The 17,838-nt window shown below is 47.9% G+C and overlaps 1 protein-coding gene across 3 annotated transcripts in view; it reads right to left on the bottom strand.

Moving 5' to 3' along the window:
* The window catches only part of fsip1 (fibrous sheath interacting protein 1), a 252,605-nt gene that overhangs the window by 220,302 nt on the left and 14,465 nt on the right, over positions 1–17,838 (bottom strand). For 2 of the 3 annotated variants that reach the window (XM_078406366.1, XM_078406365.1), the window contains exons 6-8: positions 17,669–17,743; positions 10,500–10,590; positions 8,869–8,949 (exon numbers count right to left, since the gene is read on the bottom strand). In XM_078406366.1, the coding sequence (XP_078262492.1) occupies positions 8,869–8,949; positions 10,500–10,590; positions 17,669–17,743 (247 nt within the window). The remainder of the gene's footprint in view (positions 1–8,868; positions 8,950–10,499; positions 10,591–17,668; positions 17,744–17,838) is intronic. The other variant, XM_078406367.1, reaches the window with a different exon arrangement.

The following is a 17,838-nucleotide window of genomic DNA, read 5'->3' as shown; positions in this document are numbered from 1 at the left end:
GCCGTATCTATGTTATATAACACTGCAACGTGACCTCTTTACTCTTATACTCCATGCCCTGACCAATGAAAACAAGCATACCAATACGCCTTCTTTACCACTCGCCGTCAGCGATGGCAGCCTCGCCAACGGTCTGTCTGTCTTTACGTCCTTTTTGTAATTCTTAGTGTGATTTAAAAGTATGTGTTAATGCTCTCTGGTTTGTTTTATGTGGGGGGTGGGGGAGGGGTTTGGGAGAAACTTTTTTCTATCTCTTACTTTGCCAGAGATGCAAAGGATCGTATCTCCGGTCGCACTGCAACCTAACATCATGGTGCTGGCGGCCTTGCTTGAGACCGACTTTGAGCCCCACTGCGGGGCCGTGGACTCACCATTGGAGCCCGTGTCCCTTGCCTGGGATTGACGCTCCAAACGAAGCCTGCGGATTTCAACATCGAGGAACTTGCAGTCTTGGGTAGAGACTGATGTTGGGAAGCTCCAAGTCACAGGAGGTTCGACTAGCCCCGACCCGGGGTCCGATCACCCAGTGCGGGGAGCTAAGATCCCCCGATGCGGGAGCTTGATCGCCCCAATGCAGAGGGCTCGACCGCCGGTTACGGGAGCCAAGATCACCCTGACAACGGAAAGTTTGAGTGCCCCGACCGCGGGAGAACAAAGAAGGGAAGAGGTATGAACTTTTTTTGCCTTCCAACACAGTGAGGAATGTGGGAGTCGCTATGATGGATGTTTACATTAAATTTTTATTTGGGTGTCTTAATGCTCTTTATTGGTATGACTGTATGGCAAATCAAATTCCTCGTATGTTGCAAAACATACTTGGTTAATAAAGTACTATTATGATTATTATTCACCAATTGCTGGAGTAGCTCAGCAGGTCAGGCAGCATCTCAGGAGAGAAGGAATGGGTGACGTTTTGGGTCGAGACCCTTCTTCATAGTCATTATGATTATTATGATTATGATTGGGTTCAGGTTGATTATTGCTAAATGTACTGAGGTACTGTGAAAAGTTCTGTTTTGCAAGCTATCCAAACAGATCAGATATACTACACAAAGATACAATCAGCTCATGCAATAGATAGAGTGCAGCTAGTTCTGTGCATTGTAACACATCAGTTCCTTAAACAAAGTCCAAAGTTCTCAGTGCAAGATCACTAACCAACCCATCCACATTTATGTTCATGTTGTTCATATATATATATATATATCACAAACAAATGAGGTCCCAGCACAGAGCCCCTACTGATCTCCATTGCTCACAGACCTCCAGCCAGAATAGGTCTTTCACAACTCTCTGCAGAAAGCTGATGCAGATATTCAGCAACACCTGGGCATAGGAAAACACAACACTGCAAAATATGAAGCACTATAACTTTATGGTCAAGGTAATAAAGAAAACTAATTAGCTTAATTGAATGGCCACAGCACAGTCTATATACTAAAATCCATTTGTTTGTTTGTTTGTTCCTGAACTACAGACAAAACAGTACACGATAGCGCGACAATTTTAGGCCCACCTTACTCACCATCATCCCTTTGGTGCTAATGGAAGAAGTTTCATTGAAATCAGTGCTATATTTTTAAAGTTATTCACATTTTAAAGTTTAAATCTATCTCCTAGAGAGGAGGGAGGGTGGGGGGTTGAGGGGGATGGAGTGGGGGGAGAAGGAGAGGGGGAGGAGGGTGAAGGGGAGGAGGGAGGGGGAGGGGAGGATGGGGCGAGGAGAGGGTGCTGCACCAATGCAGGAGAGATTTGGGCCCAACGGGTCCACTTGGTCTCATAATATTCTAAAAGGCTAGATATTAACCCATTTTCCTTTTTGTAAAAGCACGAGGTACTTCCCCAAAACTGAGCTTCTGTCATTTCGGGACATTAGGCGGCATTGTGATCTAAAATCTACCATTCACGTTTATTAAAATGCAAAACTATCATTGATATATGACTGAGAATAAACTTACAGGACTAAAACTCCTGCCATTTGTGAAACTAGATCACAGGCAATTTGGTGGAGTACAGGGGTAATAGGCAAGTAAGACTTCATGTACATTAGGATACCAGCTGCAGAATTCAAGAGCAGGAAAAGGTTAAGTTTATTTAGAGTGAAAGATGTCATAGTTTCCACTTAAGTACTATAATCTAGAGGCAAGAATGGATAAATTAACTATAGTTTTTTTTACAGATGTTCTCAAAGTTCATTTGACATGATATCCGTCTTTTCGGGGTTGAAGACAGATTTTAGCAAACAGACAAGTAATTTGAGGTTCGACACAAAATGCAGGAGTAACTCAGCGGGACAGGCAGGAGAGAAGGAATGGGTAATGTTCCAGGTTGAGACCCTTCTTCAGACTGTCAGGGGAGAGAGAAACTAGAGATATGGAAGGGTACAAAGTGCATACAAGGTGTGAAAATGACAGATCAAAGCAGAAGGTGTGTAAGTTTCCACATTTGTGGAAGAATACATCTAACAACAGCTAGATGTCACAAATGATCGTTCCACACCAATTTTCTGGGAACTTTGCCAGTAGGTTGACCTAGATCTTTAAGGCTACAGGTTGTTGGCTCTATTTAATCCTCCAGATATTGCTTGTAGTCATACTGAATAGAGTCTGTAGCCTAAAAGGACCAAGACCAGATCTACACAACAGTTTCATGGCTGGGTAGTCAAGTAGGGATCCAAGATCAGGTGGCCGAGAGCTTGATCTAGTTCCCAGTGCAGTCCCAGTAACTCAAATCACACTTGGCCCAACATCATATTCTGGCATCATGCATGCTTCTAAAGGCTCTTAGGCAAATGCTAAATGATCAGTACCATTTTAAAAACCTCTTTTCATGAATAACTTCCTTGCCTTATTTAAGGTAATAGAATGCTGCTCAGGTGATGAGTTGTTACTTGACATTTCAGTTTTCTTTTACTTCAGCAAAAGAAGAAAATCACAAGCCATATTAACTCTCTTCATCTACACCATATCAGGTTTTTTTAAACAAAAATTCCAGGCAGCTGTGGTTGAAAATACTCTAGTGGCAGAAAACCTTGGTGTGGTCAGTACTGACATCATAAACTGATCTAAAAAATTGGCAGTCTTCACCGCGCATGAATAGACCTTCTTGCACAAGACTATTAAAAGCTAACACCTTAATCCCAACCCATCAAAATTAATCATTCATACCAATAAGAAATGTTATTTAAAATATCTGTTGAACTTCCACTTGTCTAAGTGTTCCTATCCCTTTTCCTCCCATTGTAGAGTTGATACAATTCATCCAAAAACAAGCCAGCTATAAGCAACCTCAGAAAATTGAATCCCTGCCTTTTTGTTTAGGAATTAAGAACCAACCAAGCTGCTTCATCTATTGATGCAAAACCAAACTGTTCACTTTACATATTGCTCCTATGATTATTACTACTTTTTAGATTTATCTGTAAAAATAGTGACATTTTGATAAATGAGACGTAAAGGTAGTCTCAGAAATGATTTGCACCACCATAATTAAAAGTCTGAAGAAGGGTCTCGACCCAAAACGTCACCCATTCCTTCTCTCCCGAGATGCTGCCTGACCTGCTGAGTTACTCCAGCATTTTGTGAATAAATCGATTTGTCCAGCATCTGCAGTTATTTTCTTATACCATAATTAAAACATTGCAATTAATACAAAAGACTTTCATGAAAGTATTTCTTGAAAAAAAAACTGTTTTGTGAAGTCTTCCGATATCAATCCTCGGAAATATTTCATTATATAAACAGAATCTTACTATGAGACTTTCTTCGTAGGTTTTGGAAGCAGAGGTCTGTGATTATTAGTGTTCTGCTGCCATCTGCTGTCTTGCTTGTATAATTCACCAAAATGAAGATGACTTTCTTTTCCTCAACTTCTTTCATTTCTGGTGTGGTCAGTCAATGTGAGACCACAAATTCAGCCACAGGTGGGACAGGGTGTGCTTGGGGGCAGGTGAATGGATAACACAGAAGGATTCCCCTTCTTCCATTCACACTGGACATCATGCGCTCCTGATAAATGGACATAAAGTCCTTAATGCCATCATGAACGATCTTTCTCCATTTTGAGTGATCACAAGATTCCTGCAAGTCCATGAGGATATTGCACATTTTCAAAGAAGATTTAACAACACATTTGATTCACTTCTTCTGTCCACTTTGCAATTTCTTGCCACATCAGAGCTTAAAATAGTGTCTGTTTTAGGAGTCTACTGTCATACATTCGAACAGCGCGGCCTGACCATTGGCGTGGTGGCCAGCAAACAGAGTGTAATTAAGCCCTCAAAACGGGATTTTGTTTGGGAAATTATCCTATCTGTGAATATGGAAGATTTTGCAGAGACAATGCTGGCAGTATCTCTCCACGTTTTGAGGTGCCTGCCAAAGTTAATCCATGACTCAGAAGCACACAGGAGGCCAGGGATCCCTGCTATCTAGCCGACCCTGAGCTTTGCATGTGCAAAGAGCGGGAGGAATCACAGAGGGAGAGCAGCGAGAGAGAGCTTGGCATGTCAGGTTTCAGACCTAGACCTTCAAATTATCTTTCCTTCATATGGCCATGGACTGCTATTACATTATTAAAGGAAATTAAGAATTTCATTATTCGTGATAGCCTTCACTGAGAGGCAGCTCCTGAGATATGGCAATTCATCCAAACTTTCCACGGTTTAGTTTAGTTTAGTTTATTTTCACATGTACCGTGAACAGCATTATTGTCACGTGTACCGAGGTACAGTGAAAAGCATTTGTTGCATGCTAATCAGTCAGCTGAAAAACAATGCATGATTACAATCAAGCCATCCACAGCGTACAGATACATAATAAAGGGAATAACGTTTAGTGCAAGATAAAGTCCAGTAAATAGTCTGAGGGTCTCAAATGAGGTAGCTAGTGGCTAAGGTCTGCTCTCTAGTTGTTGGTAGGATGGTTCAGTTGCCTAGTAACAGCTGGGAAGAAACTGTCCCGAAATCTGGAGGTGTGCGTTTTCACATTTCTATAACTCTTGCCTGATGGGCGGCACGGTAGCGCAGCGGTAGAGTTGCTGCTTTACAGCGAATGCAGCGCCGGAGACTCAGGTTCGATCCTGACTACGGGTGCTGCACTGTAAGGAGTTTGTACGTTCTCCCCTTGACCTGCGTGGGTTTTCTCCGAGATCTTCGGTTTCCTCCCACACTCCAAAGACGTACAGGTATGTAGGTTAATTGGCTGGGTAAATGTAAAAATTGTCCCTAGTGGGTGTAGGATAGTGTTAATGTACGGGGATCGCTGGGCGGCACGGACTTGGTGGGCTGAAAAGGCCTGTTTCCGGCTGTATATATATGATATGATGATATGATATGATATATGATATGATATGATATGATATGGGAGAGAGCATGGTGTTTTACAGTGGAAGTAAATAGATAGAGGAACTTAGTTTTGCAGATGTTAAGTTTAAGACCCACTCTATTATATAGAACAATGTACGAATTGACAGTGGCTTGAGTAAAAAGCAAACTACAGGAAAAACGCAAAGGATCAGGTGGCATCTGTGGAGGGAAATAGATAATGTTTCGTTTCAGACTGATGGAATAAAGGAGAGATAGCTGGTAAAAAAATGTGAGGGGAAGGGGTAGAGCAAGAGCTAACAAGTGATAGGTCTAGGTAAGGAGGAGGGGTTAATTGGTAGATGACTCAGGTGGGGGTAGGAAGGTTGGAGAGAGTATCTAGGGGGAGAGGAAACAAAGTGCTGGAGGTACTCAATGGGTCAGGCAGCATCTCTGAAGAACATGGACGGGTGACGTTTTGGGTTGGGGCCCTTTTTTTAGACTGGACATAAAGTGCTGGTGTAACTCAGCAGGTCAGGCAGCATCTCCAGACAACATGGATAGGTGGCATTTCGGATCAGGATGTCGCCTATCCATGAAGAAGCATCCCGAGGAGGAGGCGAGATGAGGTGCATGTAAATCTCTGTCACCCGAAAGAGCTTTTGGGGTCCCTGAAAGAAGATGGTGTTCTCCATTGTAGGAAGAGGTGCCTGGGAGGATGAAGGATGAGTGGGGAGGGATGAGTGTACCAAGGTGTCATGGGGAGAGTGGTCTCTGTAGGAAGCAGAATTGGACAGGAACGGGAAGATGTGGCTGATGATGGGATAGCGTTGAAGCTGGTGGAAATGTCAGAGAATTATGTATTGGAGGACGGGGAGGGATGGGATGTGAGTGGCTAGAGCAGAGCTTAGAGATGATCTCTGAAGATTCATATCTACAACCATTGCCTGTGTACTGTTAATTGATAAATTAAAGTTGGGTGATCTGGAATGGATCAATGATAGTTGACTCATAAATTCCCTCTTTTGTCCTTGAGTAACTTTATCTTTTCCCCAGCTATCCTAACATATGTACAAGATATCTCGAAATTCTCATACATCCTACTTGCCAAGGACATTTTATGATCCATCTGAGCCCTCCAAATTTCTTGCTTAATTTCTTTCCTGCTTTCTTTATATTCTTCAAGGGCCTTTATTGATTTCAGCTTCCCAAAACTTACATCTGCTTCCTTGTTGGTTTTGAATAAACTTGGAATATCTCTTGTCATCCAAGGTTCCCGAACCTTGCCATCCTGAATTTTCACCCTGACATGAAAGCTAATCAACCAGCCTTTAAAAGCACTTCCAAATGTAAGATGTTAAACACTTCAACCCCCCCTCCCATTCCCACACTGACCTTTCTGTCCTGGGCCTCCTCCATTGTCAGAATAAGGCCCAGCACAAATTGGAGGAACAGCGCCTCATATTTCGCGCAGGCAGCTTACACTCCAGTGGTATGAATATTGACTTCTCTAACTTCAAGTAACCCTTGTATTCCCTCTCTCTCCAACCCTCCCCCTTCCCAGTTCCCTGGCCAGTCTGACTGTCCCTGATCACATTTTATCTCCATTTGCTTTGTTGTTACCTTCTCCTAGCTAACAATGATCTATTCTATATTTATCTTGATCTCCACCTCCTTTGATGTCCCGTTCTCACACCTTACACTTCCTTATCTCTGTATCTCCCCCACCCCTGACACTCAATCTGAAGAAGGGTCTCAACCCGAAACGTCACCCATTTCTTCTCTCCAGAGATGCTCCAGCATGTTGCATCTATTTTCGGTTTAAACCAACATCTGCAGTTCCTTCCTACACATGTGAATTTCAAGTACAAGTTCAAGATTATTCCCATATGCGCAAATATGGAAGGTACAAGTACAATGAAATATCTTGCTCGCTGCATCTCCGGCAATAGTCTAAGACACGCAAAAACAAATTTTACATTAATTACATGCAAAGTTCTAAAAGAAAGACTGCAAAGAACAAGACATTAGTGCAAAAACATATATATTTTTGCCTCAAGCAGCCTCTCAAAATCTACATTCTCCAGTTCCAGCTTAATGCTGTTATAATTAGCATTCCCCGAGTTCTGCACTTTCACCCAAGGAGTAGTCTTATCCTTATTAATAACTTCATTAAAACGTAAGGAATTATTGGTCACTGTTGCCAGAATGTTCCCTCACATTTTCCCACCAAAACTTTGATCACCTGGCCAGGTTCATTCTCCAGTATAAGGTATAGTACAGTTCCTTCCTTAATTAGACTATCCATTGTATTAAGAAACCCTCCTCGATGTACATAATTCTGCCCATCTGAGCCCCTGGCATTAAGAACAACCAAGTAATTCTTGGGAAAGTTAAAATTACCTACCACAATAACCCTGTTGCTTTTACATCTTTCCATGATGTGCCTGCATATCTGTTCTTTTAGCTCTCAACAGCTGTCAGGAGGCAAATAACTCCATCACATCGATCGTACTGTTCTTATTCCCGAGTTCTCTGGATAAACCCTCCAAAATGTCCTCCTTTGTGCAGCTGCGGTATTCTCCCCCAGCTCTTTTACACGCCTCTGTGTCATATCTAAAAATTCTGTATCGTGGACCAACATTACTGTTGCGTAATCTTGATGTATGACCACCTCTCTGAAAATACTAACACAGATACCTCCTGCCTCCCAAACGCTCCTCAGTTAATCCAACTTATCCATCCATGGAGACAACCTGCAGCTACACACACTTCCTGCAAATATTGTCGTCAGGAAGTGATGACCTCTCCCTGATCTCTCATATTTCAGAGGAGATGCTACTCTGTTTCAGATAGCAGCTATGCAAAGCTATGAACTATTGAACCAACATGATTCTGAGCGAGATAAACTTGCTACCCAGAAAGCGCTCAAGTAGATGAAAAATTACAATGGTAGAAGTGGTGGTTGCAAAGAGGGGATGACTGGGAGAGAAAACATGGCAATGTAGTGCATTCAGAGTGGGCAAGGGAAGATGGGAAATAGATCAGGGAGCCCCTAGTTCAACAGTGCTGAAATATAAATAAATTAAAACTAAGGTAGTACAGTGGCACCGCGGTGGAGCTGTTGCCTCACAGCGCCAGAGACCCAGGTTGATCCAGACCATAGGTGCTATCTGTGCGGAGTTTGTATGTTCTCCCTGTCATCACTTAGGTTTCCTTTGGGTGCTCTGGTTTCCTCCACATCCCAAAGACATGCAGGGTTATAGGTTAATTGGCTTCTGTAAATTGCCCCTAGTGTGTAGGATACAAAAGAGGGTTAACAGAAAACTGATATACGGGGGAATTGAAGGTCGGTGTGGACTGGGTGTGCCAAAGGGCCCGTTTTCATGCAGTATCTCTAAACTACTGACCTAAAATTTAAACAGTAACAAACAGAAAAAAGCCTACCCATTTACAGTTGTGGATTGCTTTAAAAAAAACCATAGTTGACAATTGCTCTGCACATTTAACAAAGTAGATAGGAAAAGTAGATAATAAAAATACTTGTCTTTTTTCAAAATTCTTACCATGGTCCTGTTCATTGCTTTTCCTTTCATAGTCCTCCATAGGGAGTTGAGTGTGGAATATAGACGTAGCCTGTTTTTCACCTGATTTAAGCAAAGGAAAGGAAGGATTACATTGATTGGGGTCACAAATAAATATAGAAAATACATTAGTTATTTTATACTGATGCGTTTATACTTCACTATAGATTTATTTTGTTTTGCATATTTTAGTTGCAATCAATTTTGAAACTCAGTAGGTGACGTTGCCTCAGAAAGGAGAGAGGGCCATAATCAGGTAAAGGCCTCAGCTAGTGCATTTTGAAGACCTACTCCTAGAATGGCCTAAGAGTGTGTACACAGCTCACTAATGTCTTTTGAATGCTTTATATTTCTTTTGAAAATCAGGAACATTTTAATCATTAAAAAATTACAACATATTAGTAAACTAAATTTACTTAACACTGTTTTAACTTGAAAACAAAGCATTATAATTAATGTGTCGGATGGAACTGAAGATGCTGACTTAAAGCGAAGATGGACACAAAAAGCTGGAGTAACTCAGCGGGTCAGACAGCATCTCTGGAGAAAATAGGTGACGTTTTGGGTCGAGACCCTTCTTCAGATTGATTAATGGCTGGTTTTGGTAGGATATCAATGGTTATTACATGGTTTAATAGAGTATTGTGGCATGTGTCAATAGAAACGATAAGTTATCACTTTCCAAAATGATTCTCATGAGATCTCAGATATTTTTCAAGACCATTTGAATATTTGTGGGGGATCGTTCATGTGTAGATTGGGAAATTTGTAACCCAAGAGTCAAGTGTTTTACTGTCATATGAGCCATAAGAAATGAAATTCTTACTTGCTGCAGCACAACAGAATATGTAAATATAGTACATTGTAATATTCAAGATAATAAACGTGTGTTGTGTGTATATATATATATATATATATATAAACACATACTCACACACACGAGCACATATACATATATACATATATATATATACACACACACGCACGAGCACATACGTACACACAAAAAACAAACAATAGTAGTGCAGTAATAACAATAATAGTTTATTGTAGTTCATAGCTTATTTGAGGTTGTAGTGTTTAATAGCCCGATGGCTGTAGGGAAGAAGCTGTTCCTGAACCTAGGCGTTACAATTTTCAGGCCCCTGTACCTTCTTTCCGGATGGTAGGAGTGAAATGAGTGTATGGCCAGGGTGGTGTGGGTCTCTAATGATGCTGCTGCCATTTTGAGGCAGGGACTGCAATAAATCGATGGTGGGGAGGTCAGAGCCAGTGATGGTCTGGGCAGTGTTGACAACTTTTTGTTGTGAACCCAGAAGGGTCTGTAATCAGCAATGAGTAATGAGACAATAATTTTTAAATAGGGTATGAAAAATTTGATAGAAAATCGATATGACAAAATGAGTCATTACAATGTATTCCATTGATACATTTGTTTCTCTCCTTTAATTGCAAGTCTCGTTATAAATTAAATTTTAAAAACGATGAATCACATTGCCAATAGCCTCTGCTCTGATGTCAGAATATTTCTCATTAGGTTTTGTAGCTTCAATTATCTAATTGGTTTCATATTATCTTGTACAATTAGTCAGCCTTTGGCTCTTCCAACTCACCACTTCCACTTTCACTTGGTGTCAGTGCCAAGAATCTCGTTGTATTTTCTGCCACCTCAGGGCACTCCACCATTCCGTCTGGTTTTGCATTCTGAAACAAAGAACATGATTAATTCTGGACTGCCATAGTTTTCTAATTTTAACATACAAATTTGCTGTTTCATTACAGTATACTTTGAACATAAATGAAGTATTCTCCTGTGCAACCTTCACAGATTGAAATTATTGTTCTTTGAAACATTTTGTTATTATTCTCCTATGATCATAATTTCTCAAAGAATATTATACCATCAAATAGATTTCAAAAGCAATCTAATTACAAAGACTACAGTCATCTCTAATACCATTGCTTGCACCCTGATGATATTAATACTGAAAAAATAATTAAACTTGACAGTGGCAAGTATTTATGTAGGGTTTTCTCTTTACAGAAGATAGTTTGCACTTCAACAGTCAAGAGCGTACTTGCATTCTCAATCAGTACCCCGTTCCTGCCTTCTCCCCATACCCCCTGACTCCGCTATCCTTAAGAGCTCTATCTAGCTCTCTCTTGAATGCATTCAGAGAATTGGCCTCCAACGCCTTCTGAGGCAGAGAATTCCACAGATTCACAACTCTCTGACTGAAAAAGTTTTTCCTCATCTCAGTTCTAAATGGCCTACCCCTTATTCTTAAACTGTGGCCCCTTGTTCTGGACTCCCCCAACATTGGGAACATGTTTCCTGCCTCTAACGTGTCCAACCCCTTAATAATCTTATAAGTTTCGATAAGATCTCCTCTCATCCTTCTAAATTCCAGTGTATACAAGCCTAGTCCAGTCTTTCAACATATGTCAGTCCCTCCATTCCGGGAATTAACCTAGTAAACCTACGCTGCACGCCCTCAATAGCAAGAATATCCTTCCTCAAATTTGGAGACCAAAACTGCACACAGTATTCCAGGTGCGGTCTCACTAGGGCCCTGTACAACTGTAGAAGGACCTCTTTGCTCCTATACTCAACTCCTCTTGATATGAAGGCCAACATTCCATTGGCTTTCTTCACTGCCTGCTGTACCTGCATGCTTCCTTTCAGTGACTGATGCACTAGGACACCCAGATCTCGTTGTACATCCCCTGTTCCTAACTTGACACCATTCAGATAATACTCTGCCTTCCTGTTCTTACCACCAAAGTGGATAACCTCACACTTATCCACATTAAACTGCATCTGCCATGCATCCGCCCACTCACACAACCTGTCCAAGTCACCCTGCAACCCTGCAACCTCATAGCACCTTTGCAAAGCACTTTTGTTCACCCACCGGGACAACCCCAGACTCCTGACCTCCTCACGCCTGCTGCAGACCCAATGTAAGCTTTCGAAAATGCACTGCAACTTCCATCTGGGTACAATGTAGCCTTCTGGATTCAATATCAAGTTCAAAATCTTTATTTAACTCGCTTTTTCTGTATACATTTTCTGCAATGTTAATTTAGTTCTTTATTCTCCAGCAGCACCACCAGACTTGCTGAGTATTTTGCACAGCTCTGACCTGCATCTTACATGAACTTTCAATCTCTCTCTTACTGACTCTATCAACCAGATAGATCATGGCAATCCTGACCTCATTCTGTTAGAGATATTCCCTTTGTCCTTTTATCCCTTCCTCCTCAAAACTAACTGAAAGCCAACTTGTTTTGTCCCTTTACCAGTTCCAATGAAGGGTCCATGACTTGAAATTTTATCTGTTTCTCCTTCTACAAATGCAGCCTAACCTGCTGAGTGTTTCCACTCTGTTTTGATTGATGCTAGGGACAGGTGACCTATAAGGTAGCCTTGAAAATCAAAATTGATCATTTTTAAACACTTTAGTGTACATTTTTAAACACTAATCGTCAGTCAATTAATGTCACCCTGCAGAAACAGTTTGTTTGAAACCTCTAATGCAGGGGTGTCACGGGCCGGAATGGGCAAAATGCAACTTCATGCGGGCCGGATCAGTTGTGTACACACGAACGCACGTGCGTACACGTGCTCCCACAGCTTTCGTTGCCTTCGTTGCCTTCGTTTTCTCAACCTGCTCTCATGTGTCTCAGTCTCTGCTATAACTACAAAGTGTTTCACTTTACGAATTTTGTTTCTTATGAAGAAGATTGCCTAGCAAACATTACTTTTATGATTGGTATCTAGAGAGAGTGGATGTGGAAATAGTGTTTCCAGTAACAGGAGAATCTAGGACCAGAGGTCACGGCATCAAAATAAAACGTCACACATTCAAAATGGAGATTAGGAGGAATGGGTGGTGAATCTGTGGAATTCATTGCTACAGACAGCGGTGGAGGCCAAGACATTGGGGAATTTTTGAGGCCTTGATTAGGTTACAGGGAGAAAGATTGATAGGTCTTGATTAGGTTACAGGGAGAAAGAAGACAGTAGAATGTGGTTGAGAGAGAAAATAGATCAGCCATGGTTGAATGGCAAAGTAGACTTGATGGGCTAAATGGCCTAATTCTGTTCCCCTGTCTTATAGTCTTCCTACAGTGTTTATGTTTTGCCCACAATGGGCTGGCTGGGTGGTGAACAGCCAAACAGCAGCTACCTGGCATGGTGAAAGATGGTCTGTCCATCATCTCACTTGAAGGCCCTGCTCCCCATCCTTCTCCTTACATCCTCTCCCCTCAGCTCTCATGTCCTTCTCTACCCTCACCATCTCCCTCACCTGCCCTCTCCCTTTCCATATAACCATATAACCATATAACAATTACAGCACGGAAACAGGCCCGTTCAGCCCTACCAGTCCACGCCGACCACTTTCTCTGACCTAGTCTCATCTACCTGCTCTCAGACCATAACCCTCCAATCCCCTCCCATCCATATACCTATCCAATTTACTCTTAAATAATAAAATCGTGCCTGCCTCCACCACTTCCACTGGAAGCTCATTCCATACAGCCAACACCCTCTGAGTAAAGAAGTTACCCCTCATGTTACCCCTAAACTTTTGTCCCTTAATTCTGAAGTTATGTCCCCTTTCCTCAGCCTATGCCTTCTCTCATCCCCACTTCCTTCCTTCTTCTCCCCCACTCCCCTCCCTTACTTCATCCTCTCTCTTTCCTTACCTCCTCCCTAAATCCCCTCCCTTCCCTCATCCCTAAACACCATTTCTTCTCTCATCTGCTCCCTTCCTCACTCCCCTCTCTCGACACCCTCTCATCCCTAAAAACCCTCCCTTCCCTCATCTGCTCACCATCCCCTTCCTTTACCACCACCTTCTCCCTTCTCTTCCCTATTCCTGCATAACTACCAGCACGTCTTCACATCCCACCTAACCTTAACTTAAACCCAGAGCCCCCACCCTGGAGAGCAGCTCAGATTTTGGATCGCTGGCTGCCACTTCCCCCCCCGCCGCGGCGGGGGGGAGAGTGCGGCCACTTCCCACCAGCTTAGATCCATGCACTCATCTGGGTCTCAGGTGGAGGTCTCTGTGGCGGCAGCCCAGGCACTTCCCGAAGTTCACAACAACGTTGAGACTCCCCACCTTCCCCAGCGTCGGCCCCTTCCCGCCCCTTCCCGCCCGGGAGGGAGAGCGGCAAGGGAGAGAGAGCGGCGAGGGGGAGAGGGAGGCGAGGGAGGCGAGGGGGAGAGGGAGGCGAGGGGAGAGGGGGAGAGGGAGGCGAGGGGGAGTGGGAGGCGAGGAGGAGAGGGAGGCGAGGGGGAGAGGGGGAGAGGGCGGCGAGGGGGAGAGGGCGGCGAGGGGGAGAGGGCGGCGAGGGGGAGAGGGAGGCGAGGGGGGCGAGGGGGAGAGAGCGGCGATGGGGAGAGGGCGGCGAGGGGGAGAGGGAGGCGAGGGGGAGAGGGAGGCGAGGGGGAGTGGGAGGCGAGGAGGAGAGGGAGGCGAGGGGGAGAGGGGGAGAGGGCGGCGAGGGGGAGAGGGCGGCGAGGGGGAGAGGGCGGCGAGGGGGAGAGGGCGGCCACTTCCCACCAGCTTAGATCCATGCACTCATCTGGGTCTCAGGTGGAGGTCTCTGTGGCGGCAGCCCAGGCACTTCCCGAAGTTCACAACAACGTTGAGACTCCCCACCTTCCCCAGCGTCGGCCCCTTCCCGCCCCTTCCCGCCCGGGAGGGAGAGCGGCAAGGGAGAGAGAGCGGCGAGGGGGAGAGGGAGGCGAGGGAGGCGAGGGGGAGAGGGAGGCGAGGGGAGAGGGGGAGAGGGAGGCGAGGGGGAGTGGGAGGCGAGGAGGAGAGGGAGGCGAGGGGGAGAGGGGGAGAGGGCGGCGAGGGGGAGAGGGCGGCGAGGGGGAGAGGGCGGCGAGGGGGAGAGGGCGGCGAGGGGGAGAGGGAGGCGAGGGGGGCGAGGGGGAGAGAGCGGCGATGGGGAGAGGGCGGCGAGGGGGAGAGGGAGGCGAGGGGGAGAGGGAGGCGAGGGGGAGAGGGAGGCGAGGGGGAGTGGGAGGCGAGGAGGAGAGGGAGGCGAGGGGGAGAGGGGGAGAGGGCGGCGAGGGGGAGAGGGCGGCGAGGGGGAGAGGGCGGCGAGGGGGAGAGGGCGGCGAGGGGGAGAGGGCGGCGAGGGGGAGAGGGAGGCGAGGGGGGCGAGGGGGAGAGGGCGGCGATGGGGAGAGGGCGGCGAGGGGGAGAGGGAGGCGAGGGGGAGAGGGAGGCGAGGGGGAGAGGGAGGCGAGGGGGAGAGGGAGGCGAGGGGGAGAGGGAGGCGAGGGGGAGAGGGAGGCGAGGGGGAGAGGGAGGCGAGGGGGAGAGCGGCGAGAGGGAGAGAGAGAGGCGAGAGGGAGAGAGAGCGGCGAGAGGGAGAGAGAGCGGCGAGAGGGAGAGAGAGCGGCGAGAGGGAGAGAGCGCGGCGAGAGAGCGGCGAGAGGGAGAGAGCGGCGAGGGGGAGAGAGAGCGGCGAGGGGGAGAGAGAGCGGCGAGGGGGAGAGAGAGCGGCGAGGGGGAGAGAGAGCGGCGAGGGGGAGAGAGAGCGGCGAGGGGGAGAGAGAGCGGCGAGGGGGAGAGAGCGCGGCGAGGGGGAGAGAGCGCGGCGGGGGGGAGAGAGCGCGGCGGGGGGGAGAGAGCGCGGCGGGGGGGAGAGAGCGCGGCGGGGGGGAGAGAGCGCGGCGGGGGGGAGAGAGCGCGGCGGGGGGGAGAGAGCGCGGCGGGGGGGAGAGAGCGCTGCGGGGGGGAGAGAGCGCGGCGGGGGGAGAGAGCGCGGCGGGGGGGAGAGAGCGCGGCGGGGGGGTGAGAGCGCGGCGGGGGGGTGAGAGCGCGGCGGGGGGGAGAGAGCGCGGGGGGGAGAAACAGCGGCGGGGGGGAGAGACAGCGGCGGGGGGGAGAAACAGCGGCGGGGGGGAGAGACAGCGGCGGGGGGGAGAGAGCGCGGCGGGGGGGAGAGAGCGCGGCGGGGGGAGAGAGCGCGGCGGGGGGAGAGAGCGCGGCGGGGGGAGAGAGCGCGGCGGGGGGGAGAGAGCGCGGCGGGGGGGAGAGAGCGCGGCGGGGGGGAGAGAGCGCGGCGGGGGGGAGAGAGCGCGGCGGGGGGGAGAGAGCGCGGCGGGGGGGAGAGAGCGCGGCGGGGGGGAGAGAGCGCGGCGGGGGGGAGAGAGCGCGGCGGGGGGGAGAGAGCGCGGCGGGGGGGAGAGAGCGCGGCGGGGGGGAGAGAGCGCGGCGGGGGGGAGAGAGCGCGGCGGGGGGGAGAGAGCGCGGCGGGGGGGAGAGAGCGCGGCGGGGGGGAGAGAGCGCGGCGGGGGGGAGAGAGCGCGGCGGGGGGGAGAGAGCGCGGCGGGGGGGAGAGAGCGCGGCGGGGGGGAGAGAGCGCTGCGGGGGGGAGAGAGCGCTGCGGGGGGGAGAGAGCGCGGCGGGGGGGAGAGAGCGCGGCGGGGGGGAGAGAGCGCGGCGGGGGGGAGAGAGCGCGGCGGGGGGGAGAGAGCGCGGCGGGGGGGAGAGAGCGCGGCGGGGGGGAGAGAGCGCGGCGGGGGGGAGAGAGCGCGGCGGGGGGGAGAGAGCGCGGCGGGGGGGAGAGAGCGCGGCGGGGGGGAGAGAGCGCGGCGAGGGGGAGAGAGCGCGGCGAGGGGGAGAGAGCGCGGCGAGGGGGAGAGAGCGCGGCGAGGGGGAGAGAGCGCGGCGAGGGGGAGAGAGCGCGGCGAGGGGGAGAGAGCGCGGCGAGGGGGAGAGAGCGCGGCGAGGGGGAGAGAGCGCGGCGAGGGGGAGAGAGCGCGGCGAGGGGGAGAGAGCGCGGCGGGGAGAGAGAGCGCGGCGGGGAGAGAGAGCGCGGCGGGGGGAGAGACAGCGGCGGGGGGGAGAGAGCGCGGCGAGGGGGAGAGAGCGAGGCGAGGGGGAGAGAGCGCGGCGAGGGGGAGAGAGCGCGGCGAGGGGGAGAGAGCGCGGCGAGGGGGAGAGAGTGTGGCGAGGGGGAGAGAGCGCGGCGAGGGGGAGAGAGCGCGGCGAGGGGGAGAGAGCGCGGCGAGGGGGAGAGAGCGGCGAGAGCGCGACGAGGGGGAGAGAGTGATTGCCGTACAGATACATAATAAATGGTCGCGAATATACTTTTTTTTCCACAAATTATCCCGCGAGCCGGATTGGACCCCTTCGTGGGCTGGATGCGGCACATTGGTCGGTAGTTTGACACCCCTGCTCTAATGCCTTAATCACACAGAATTAATTGTTAAAGAACTAACAACCCGATGTTGTGGCAGTTAAAACTGGATGTAGCCAGTTATATTTCAGTTAAATTTCAACATTTAAATGGAGAATTTCCATTTGGTAACCCAATGTACCAACAAAATCTATATACTGCAGAAAATGGTATTGATTGGGGAACAATACTTTCAGGAAAATTATGAAATTATTGTAGGATTTTTTCTGAACTGTGAATATTTAGCAGTAATCTGTAACAAAACAAAAATCCCTGTAAATAATTTTGATTGCATGAACAAGAACGCTGACATCAGCAAAATGGAAAAGAATATATCCAATTACGTTCTCTCATGCAGCAGAGTGGAAAGAGAATAATTGATCACGATTGTAATCACCAACTTCTTAAAAGATGTCCTTACCCCGTCACACTCAATACAATAATATCCCATTTACATTGTGAGTGAATAAGAGTTAAATAAGTAATGTTCTATTTTCTGCTCTTTCCATTGTGCACTACTCTACTGAGCAATAAACATTTTACATTAAATTATTTTCTCAGAACTTACTTTTTCTGCCTCTGAGATTCCAGTATTCACACTCCTGCGGCTTGTTTTCTTCTGAGTCTCTTTCTTACTCTTTTCCTATCAAATGGTCAGTGCTTAATAAAGGGTACTAAAAAGCATTGCTTTTTTATAATCTGCTCTGAATAAAAAAAACTGCATTAGACTATACCTTA

This window comes from Rhinoraja longicauda, chromosome 10 (genome assembly GCF_053455715.1).
Source record: "Rhinoraja longicauda isolate Sanriku21f chromosome 10, sRhiLon1.1, whole genome shotgun sequence".
NCBI classification, from domain to species: domain Eukaryota; kingdom Metazoa; phylum Chordata; class Chondrichthyes; order Rajiformes; family Arhynchobatidae; genus Rhinoraja; species Rhinoraja longicauda.
Note: the sequence above shows the minus strand (reverse complement) of the source record. Positions and strands in the feature narration are given on the sequence as shown.